This window comes from Trachymyrmex septentrionalis, unplaced genomic scaffold, assembly GCF_001594115.1.
Source record: "Trachymyrmex septentrionalis isolate Tsep2-gDNA-1 unplaced genomic scaffold, Tsep1.0 scaffold40, whole genome shotgun sequence".
NCBI lineage: Eukaryota > Metazoa > Arthropoda > Insecta > Hymenoptera > Formicidae > Trachymyrmex > Trachymyrmex septentrionalis.
In genome coordinates, this window is record NW_017305569.1 from 1,432,411 (window position 1) to 1,442,299 (window position 9,889).

The 9,889-nt window shown below is 28.0% G+C and overlaps 1 protein-coding gene across 1 annotated transcript in view; it reads left to right on the top strand.

The window, feature by feature from the left end:
- LOC108750992 (growth hormone secretagogue receptor type 1) overlaps nucleotides 1-9,889 on the top strand; it is a 43,789-nt gene that overhangs the window by 27,182 nt on the left and 6,718 nt on the right. Inside the window, exons 4-5 of the mRNA XM_018490901.1 lie at nucleotides 1,739-1,847; nucleotides 2,023-2,094. Of these exons, the coding sequence (XP_018346403.1) occupies nucleotides 1,739-1,847; nucleotides 2,023-2,094 (181 nt within the window). The remainder of the gene's footprint in view (nucleotides 1-1,738; nucleotides 1,848-2,022; nucleotides 2,095-9,889) is intronic.

The window sequence follows — 9,889 nt, forward strand, 5'->3', positions numbered from 1 at the left end:
ATATATATATATATATTCGCGTGTCGATAATTTTATAAGTATTTTTACAATTGAAGTGGAAGCGTATAATATATTTTATATCTAATATTTATTATGTAACACCAATATATTACCACATGTTTATAAATTATTTGTTTAATATTCATGATGATCTGTACACAGCTGATTTAATTTATAATTGTCAAAAGTTAAAATTAACATGCGGTTCATTAATTTGCGAATTGAAACCCAAATTTGCGCTCTGAAAAAAGAGCAAGCAGGTATACATAATCTGTTGATTCTCTCAAAATTTAATAAAATAAAGTAAAATAAAGTAAAATTTAGTAAAATATGTATTATTCAAATAATTAGAGATTTATCCTGAAATATTCATTCTGAATTTCTGGAGGTAGCAGAACAGTCTCTCTCTCGACTATCGCGTTTTTCAACCAACTCACCTAACTTTGTTTTAGGTAGAGTAATAGAGATGTACAAAATTAATTATCTCTGTGAATAAATTTGTTAACGAGTTCTGAATCGCATTACTTTTACCTCGAAATTCGTCTAAACTTTTCGAATCTAATATCAGAAAGTGAGACACATTTTCAAGAAGATAGCATAAAATCTTCTTGTTTTAATCGGGAATGAGAAATTGTTTTTAAACAACAGAACATTCTAATAATAGAGTGTTCGCGTATGTTCAAAATAATTGAAAATTCAAAGATTTTATATCTGTATCGTTAGGAAGCCGAAATCGGCCGGAAAGAATTAATGGGTTTGCCATTTTATCTTGAGAAAAAATGTCAACATGACGAACGATTCTATTGCCCAAGCAGGTGGTCACTGGATAAATGAAGGAATCGGTCCGCGTCGAAGAACGATAGTGTCCAATGTGCCATGGCAGTTTATTGCGGTACCCTGTTTTCTTTCGAGCGAGATCCCTATTGAGAATTATAAATCACGCACCCATGTTTTTTGTCCTGCATATGAATAAAAGAGTCTTGGAGAAATTGTCTCTCCAATGTTCTCGACGATGCAAAACATCAACCGATATCAAAAGAGTTTTTTACTTTTTTAATAGAATATCACTGTATTACTTGATTTAATATTCAATTAATGCACGCGTTACGTCATTTTTAAAAGGAGTTAATTTCTTAATTATTGAAGTGCTTAATTTTAAAAATAAAGGAATTAATTACGAACGTACCTAATATTAAAACTTTATTTTAATTATTTAATCATCAAATGATGTTATTTGGCAATTAAGTCTTTATTTCTTTGAGATACTTTTATGTTACTATTTATAATTATTTTTTACATATATTATTAATAACGTATTTATATTAAAAATAAATTTAATCAATATTATAAATATGTAAAGCGTGAACTTTGTTGTTAAGGTAAATTGATTCCGTTTTCTTGTGACTTTTGAAATAAAATATCACAGAACTTGCTGGTTTCTTACGTCATTTCGTATGTCTTTATGATCATGTTCTACTTTCGTTAACAAATAGAAAGTTAAAAACAAGTTAACAAGTTAAAAAAAATGAATTTAAATGAAACTTTGATGAACTTTTTTATTTAACTATTTTGTTACATTTTATATTGCTTAAAAAAGCAATGTCCACTTTTATTTTATTATTGTAAGTTTAATGAGAGTATATTGTTTATCATATGCAAAAGTTTGCTTCAGCAAATAGTTAAAAAAAATATACAATATTTTTTTAGGTTTTCAATTACCTAATGTAAACTGTTACAGGTAAGGCTGTTCCATTCGTGGAATTGACTGTAGCTCATGCTTCGGTTCTCACAATTTTAGCCATCAGCTTCGAACGGTATTACGCAATCTGCGAACCTTTAAGAGCGGGGTAAGTACAGCATAGCTTTTTACAATACTACGCTTAGAATTATTGCAGAAAGCCGCCAATAATTAGTTATACCTATAATAATATGTAAAAATAATTAAAGAGTAAATGAAAGTGAGTGAACAATAAGGAGTTAAACTTATGTGATTTAATTCGATTGAACTTTTATGTTATATAGATATGTTTGCACAAAGGCAAGGGCAACCTTTCTTTGTTTCTTGGCGTGGGTGGCAGCGGCGCTGTGTACAAGGTGATATTATATAAAAATCTGTAATTTGCTTTAATAATGCTCTGTCGTTATCTTTCTTTACTTGTCTTTTCCTTATTTTTTCTCTTGTTGCATGACACATTTCTTTCACTTTCTTCATGTCTCGCTTTACGTCATCATCACCGTAATACGAAGCCACACCTACACTTTATTAACTTTTGCCGTAAAGACTGTTTCAAAACTAGAGTAAAAGTCATTTTATTTAATTTTAATTAAAATCCAATTTAGATGAACATAATACAAGCTTTAACGCTGAAAAATCATTTCGATAAATTGAGTATTGAGGAAAAAGGTGAAACTCATTTAAAAATTATATTGAGCATTTTTTAAATCATATTCTTTGCATTTTTTGAAAAATGTTTAATAGTTTACAAAAGTCTTACTTCTATGAGAAAATTATGCAAGATTTTCATTTATCATTTATGAATTGTAATATATAATCAAGAATTTTACTCATTTCTATTATTATTTAATGCTTTAAGTTTTAATAAAAAATTATGAAGTGTGACTATAAAGTAGTTATAGTATTTAAAAAGTTGAGAATTCTGGAATTATAGAATTTGAAAAGTTGACAATTCTAGAATATCTGATACACGTGTAATACGAATCAAACAAAGATGTTTTCTGAACAAGAAATGTATGAAAACTACTTTTTAACAATGATATATTTTTATACCATAAGTGCGTGACGTGGCGCTTATATATACGTATTTTCTTTCATTTCTACAAAGCTGTTAATTATGATGCATCGCGATGCATGTAATTCATATTGCATGCGTGAAGCAACGGTTAAACAAGCTGCATTCATTCGAATGCAAGAACATACATGTCGCCTGTGTCGATTTGTGTAACAAGATATTCCCTTAACTTCATTGTTTCACTTGAATCTATTTAATGTATTTTTAGTTTTAAAACAGCGCTTCGTAAAATTAAGTTGCTTTTAATATTTTTATTATACATTTTATGACTTCTTTGGCAATTTTTTATATTTAAATATTTCTGTATAATAAATATGTACAAATATGTTCAAAGATTTACGGAATTTAGATTTAAGGGAGTTGATCAAATTTTTCAAATACCTCGAACGTTTCAATGATTCAAGTTCGAACATTTCTCGAACAGAACAAACAATTGAGCTGTTTGATTGATTATTTGAAGATCCAACGGTCAGAATAATTTAATTAAAAATGCTTACTCTCTGCAAACAAAAATCAATTATTTTTATTTCCCTTTTAATACGTTATCTAATTTTGTGTTACTCTTTTAGAATTCAGTTTTGAATTATTTAGACATGGTTCAAACAATTTATAATTTCGAACTACAATATTTAAATAAACGCATTAAATTATATTAGATATTTATTTTAATTATAATGTATTAAACGCGCACAAGAAACGGAAGAGCAGGATTTATGTCAGTTTAGCTTAACGATGAAAGATTTGTCATATTCGTTCCGCGCAATTGTATGTCTTAGTGATAAGAGACGTTGATTCAACAAACAGTTGACCCTGTCTTGCAAGAAAAGAGGACTAGCTTTAGAGAGTTTATTAATTCTTTAAATTCGATCTAAGTTATATTTATTTCTCAACACGCAGTGCAGTTCGGAAAAATTCGAAAATATGGAACCTAGTAATAATAAATGTATTTCTAACTTTTTAACATTAAATATTTGTGAGTATCTAAATACAATTGTAATAAGTTTGTGTTTGTAAATGTAACTGTCATAGTATTTGTCGTATATTTTATTTTGCGTACGAACATTTAAGTAAATTCTTAAGTGATAACTGTCATTAATCATTACAGAAATAGGAATGTCTTGTTAACGCATTGTTTCAATGTTTCTAAGATGATATACTTTTTGGTGAATTTTTAGCGAATAATGAAGTAATGTAATTTTTTATTTGCAATTTATTTTATTATATTTTATTTAAACTTTAGTTTGAAAAACAAATTGCTGCTATTCTAAAATATCTTAGTTTGCTGTATTTATAATTTCTAGTTGAAGAATTATGAATAGCTCAAATGAAACGTTTCGATACCATCAAGGGATCGCAATTTGCTATTGCATGCTCGTTCTCAATAGGGATAGTTAACGAGCGATGCCATATAAAACAACATATTTTACTTGCATTATACATGTCATGTACAGGAACTTCGTGGTTCTATAAATGTTAGGAATTTCTCGTAGAGTTCGCTGGATTGCATAAGTACAAAGATATTCGAGCAACGTAATTGAATCCCTTTACTCCGAGATGCAAAATGTGTGCACATTCACATATAGGGCAAAATGTGTGCACATTCACATATAGGGCAAGTTACTATAGAGGTATTGCTGCACATAAACATGTATACGAGAATATTGTACCAAGAGAGTCACGATTCCCGGAATTCTTTAAAAATTTCATTTTTTTTTTCGAGTCAAGTTAACAACTGTTGCGAATATTACGGAGCGTATATTCTGTAACAATTCAGCAACAATGACGAGAATCCCATCAAAGTAACATTTTTTATATATCGTCGTTCTTTACATGAAAATGTATTTCCAGTCGTATTATGCATTTGGCTCATAAAATACGTTGATGACAATAAATTTAAAAAAGTTTTGACTTTTGTGACATTTACGTCTCTAAACTATTGAAGTATTAGAGCTGATTGAACTTTTGATAAAAAAGCATTAAAGGCTAATGTACCAGACGTGTCATGAAAATCGAGTTCCGGACTTATCGAGACGTCAATATTCCAGCAAGTTGGGAAAAACCGAGGGGATGAACGATATCGTTATCATAAAAAAAAATCAGTAAAGCAGAAACGTATGGAACCCTTGCTCGCTGGCAGACTTTTATCTTAGATCAACGCATTTAAAGCGCTATGAATGAACAAACTCATCAATATCCGCAAGTGCCTGATTGTGTCCTCACCGCAATTTCCCTCGTAAAACAGATTCCCGCCAAGTTCATTCAAGGAAGGTGACACTTAATATCCTTTGCGTAAAATACATGCGATTATTATTTCTTTCCCGAATATGAAAATAGCTAACACGTATTATAAGTAATAATTATAAATGAATAATTCGTACTTAACGTTAGAAAGATGACTTGAGATGTCAATCTTATGTCTGATAAAACAGAAGATTTAAAATCGTCACGTATTTTTTGAAATGTGTATTATATTTTGAAGAAGTAGCTTTCTTGTTGGTTTTGATAATTAAAAACTTTTAATGATTTTTCAAAAATTTTTAAACATCAAAAGTGCCGATAATTAACAAAATTTTTTTATTTTCGTATTTATCTTTCGTATATATATTTTTTAATTTTATATTAACTTTAAAAAGGTGCATGCCTTGTAATTTTAAATAAATATTTAATTATAAAATTAATTTAATTTTGATATTTGCAAAATAATAACAATTTTAAATTCACATAACTGCATTAGATGAATGTGTATCCTCGATAAATGATATTTATATGCTAGCCAAAAATTTCATATTGTTCTCTGAAAATAGTTTTAAAACCGTCGGCTTAGTGATATCGATTGCATACAAGTCACATGCTTTCTCTTAGAATGCACTTTAACCAAAAGTGAGACAAGAGAAAAAAGGAGGACATGCAAGCATGGCTTTTGCTCAATAAACTCCAGACAAGCATATTTTTCTTTTATGCCGAAATGCTCCGTGATGAAAGCAGATACATGTCCACACTTTTGTAAGATTGCAGGCTACCGTGCATAAGGAAAGTATCACGTAAACATTCCTTTTAAAAATGTGTAGACGACGTATATTGTTTTTCGAACACGTGTCTTGCATAATGCACGCTTGAGCATATGTTCGCGATAATATTTAAAGCGAAAACTTACTCCTTCTTGGAGGTAACCGACGTGTAAGCTTCTGTGCTTAATAAAAATAGCGTAGGCTCGAATTTCTTATCTTCCAGAAAATTTAAATATTTACAAATTACTATATTATTAAATAATAATTGAAAAATTAATAGCTAATGTTGCTTTTTTAAAGCGATAATCCAAATTTCTACGAACGTTGGTATAATTCGACCAAGTTTTTTACATTTTAATATATTTCAGATTTTAAATGTAAAATTAAAATATCTATTAATTGACATAAATTATCTATCAACCAAATATTTATTAATTGAATTGATTATAAAAAATATGCGAAAATAAAAAACTTGCTATAAAAAAAATTTTAATAAAAATATTTCATGTAATTTGTAATTCTTTGTAATTTTTAAAAAGTTTAATTATGATTCCTTTCAACATGCATTTTTTTACTTAAAAAGTTTCAAAAATTTTTTTTTAAGAAGCTCGAATTAAAAACAACATATAAAACATAATTTAATAGGAAATATAAATTAAAAATAGTACAGAGACTTCAACTTATACTTGCAAATAAATTTACTTGCAATATAAAATGAATTGTTAAAAATAACCGCGAATTCATCTTTTTTTTTTCAAAAAGCGCGATAAAAAGATACTCAAAAGAGAATAGATGCATTCGATTTTCAGTTTATATGCGGTAGATGTGAGCGCCCGAAAGAAAATATACGGATTCGATTTTTACTACATAAAGTCCAACTAGTCTGCCACTCTCACGCTCACGTTTCACCCCAATATTACACGTTGCGGTAGGACGCGCATACATGTCATAAAAGTGATATCGCCCGTAAACTAGTTCTCGAAGGAGTCTGTGTATGTCATGTACGCATTATATGTAGCTTGACGTCTTTCAGTCATCAAATACAAAGAGTCAAGTTTATAGCTGCTTACAACAGAAGGCTGAACAAACATCTTGATATTACTAAAATTGTATCTTAAACGTTCTAAAGAATTAAAACGTGAATGAAGAGAGAAAGGGAGAATTGAGAGTCGTGTCTTATTTAGAATTTTATTGCTCCGATTCTCTTCATTATAAAGTTCTTATTATTCTTAGACTATCAGACATTTAGCCCATTTTGGACAATTTGGACATTTTTTCGGTTTGAAATTAATTGAAGAACAATTTTATGAAGTTTAATTGATCAGGAGTTTTTTTTCCGCTAATTACTTGGAAATTGTAAAACTTTATCGTTTAAAAAGAAAATTTAATAGTTTCATAATATCCTGTACACATAATCAGGGGTAATTAAGTGTCCAAATTTATTGTGTAAATTCATTAAATGCATTATTCATTAGTTTGTTAATTTTTTAAATTATTATTCTATATTGTAATTTATTCTTTTTTGTATTATGCAATGTACATATGTACATAATCTGACATTATGAAATGATAAGTGCAGAGTAATATATGTATAGAAGTGTGAGAAGTAAATATTAATATAATTGATAAATTAACAATTGATATGGTGTGATGAAAAGAATTAAATTTAGGAATTTTGTTTCTCAGATTATTTCTAATTGGCACCAATCTTAAAAATATCTTAATCGCAATGTATCTTGCAAGGGTACACCGTGCAATTAGAATGTTACTAATTGCATCACAGTGAAACAGCAACTCACGCGTGGTATTCCTTTCGTATACATCTTAAGCGCTTTCGACATTCGGAGCTTTGATAGCAAAGGAGTAATTGAACTATATTACAAATTGTGTTACACGACTGAAACCGTAACCAACGTATCAAGTTCAAAGAAGATTTGTCTTCCTGATCATATTCGTCTCTACATTTTATATGAAATAGCATGAGGTATGCTTACTTTGCCACAGAACAAAGATTGTACAATAAAATATGGGTTAACTTCTTTTTATTTATAACAAGATTGGGTCATTGTATAACACTGATGAAAGATTGTACACTGAGAAAAAAATAGTCTAAATTTAAATAAATATTTATTTGAATACTGCCAACTAAACATTTACTTACAATAAATAAATATTTACTTAATAAAAAGAAGTGATTGTTAAATTAATATTTTTTGTATGAAATAAATATATTTTTATATTTAATAAATATTTAGTAGGTACTATTCAAATAAATATTTATTGAAATTTTTTAGGATATTTTAGGGCTTTTTTCTCAGTGTAAATGTGTATACTTTTAAGATACTTCAGATAACTCTTCAGATAGCTTAACTTTAGATAGTTTATATACAATTATGATTTGTAATTCATTAAACATTCTATTTTTTATATGTTAAGGGTTTTGTAACTGACTCTTACAATGCCTTTTACCTTCTTTTATTATTATTCGATAAGAACTAAGAATCTTTTGTTTTTACTAATTTAAAAAAACGAATAGATATACATTATAAGCTAAATGTTTCTTTTCTTTAAATAAAGAGATGTATTAGTGAGAAATAAATTCTTTCATCTTTTATTTCTAAGATCTAGGTTCTGAATTCGTGTAAATACTAGGAATTAGGAAATTGAAATAGTATCATCCGGGCTAGTATATCCGAAGTCTCGTAGCTTATAAAAGAATCTAAACGACTTGGTTCAAAGTGCTTAAGAAAAGCTGAGTAACCGTATTAAATCGAGAGGAACATCGCGATACAGACGCATGAACCACTTTAATCCATTGAAAAGTATATGTTTCTTAACTAGAAGCATGTTTGAATTATAATTTTGGAATCGTTGCAACACGATATTGCTGAAAAAGAAACAGAAAAAGAGCTTGTAGGAAACTAATGAATCATAGGAATTAAAAGTGCATCAGCTGAAATATGTAATAAATGAAGAAGATATTAATATTTCTAATACTGTCAGACTATTCACTATTGTGGCTATTACGTAAAATGAGATCGGAACAAACAAATTGTTTTTCTTGTTAATTTTCAAGTTTAACCTGCGAAGGGTACTTGGTATACATATAACGTCATTCTACGATGGAAGTCTAAAGCATTGTTTTTGCATGTGCAATTTTTCTGTGAAATAAAATAAACGAGTTTACGAAGTTTTGTTTTTTTATGCATACTGCTGCAATGAGTAATAAGTAATAAAATCGCAAATATGAGTTAAAGTCGAAGCTTATTGTAAACTCATAAAAACTTGTGTTAAATCCACGTTATTTTCCATCCACTTATACACCAAAAGAGTTTAGAAATACTTTTACATTCTCGAAAGATCTTTATGCAAAAATAATTTAAAAATTGACTGACATTAAAAGCTGAGTTCTAAATTAAAATTCTTTTATAATAAAAGTTGAATATAACTTTAAATATAACTTCCATTATTTTTATTTCTTAACTTGCAAGAAATCTCTTTTTTGAAATAACTTATAACTCATAAATTATTGGCGCTTGAACATTTTTTATTCTACTTTTAATATTCCATAATATATATTGGTATATATGATATATATATATATATATATATATATATATATATACAAAATATATATATAATCATATTAATGTAAGAACATGATATAAATATTTTAATGGTGTCATTTAGTATTTAATACAGTGTGTGTGTTTTGCTAAGTAATATGATATTATTTATTAGAATAAATGTCATGTTTTATTAATCAAGCTCGCTTTTACACTTTTGTTAGATAATTTCATGGCGGTACAGGCAATTGAATTTATTCTGAAAATTTATTAAGTTTACTATTGTTGTTATTAAACTTGTTATTCAACTTAAAATCACAAATAATAACGATGTAAAGACTCTTAAATGTAAACGTAAATAATCAAACAAATACACGGCGAAAGAAGAGTCAGTAGATTACAAAGAGAAAAACAAAACATTTAATTACTTAAATTATTATGCGACGATACATGCGCACGGAACGGCATATATAAATGTGTAAATGTATAAACATGTGTAAAAATA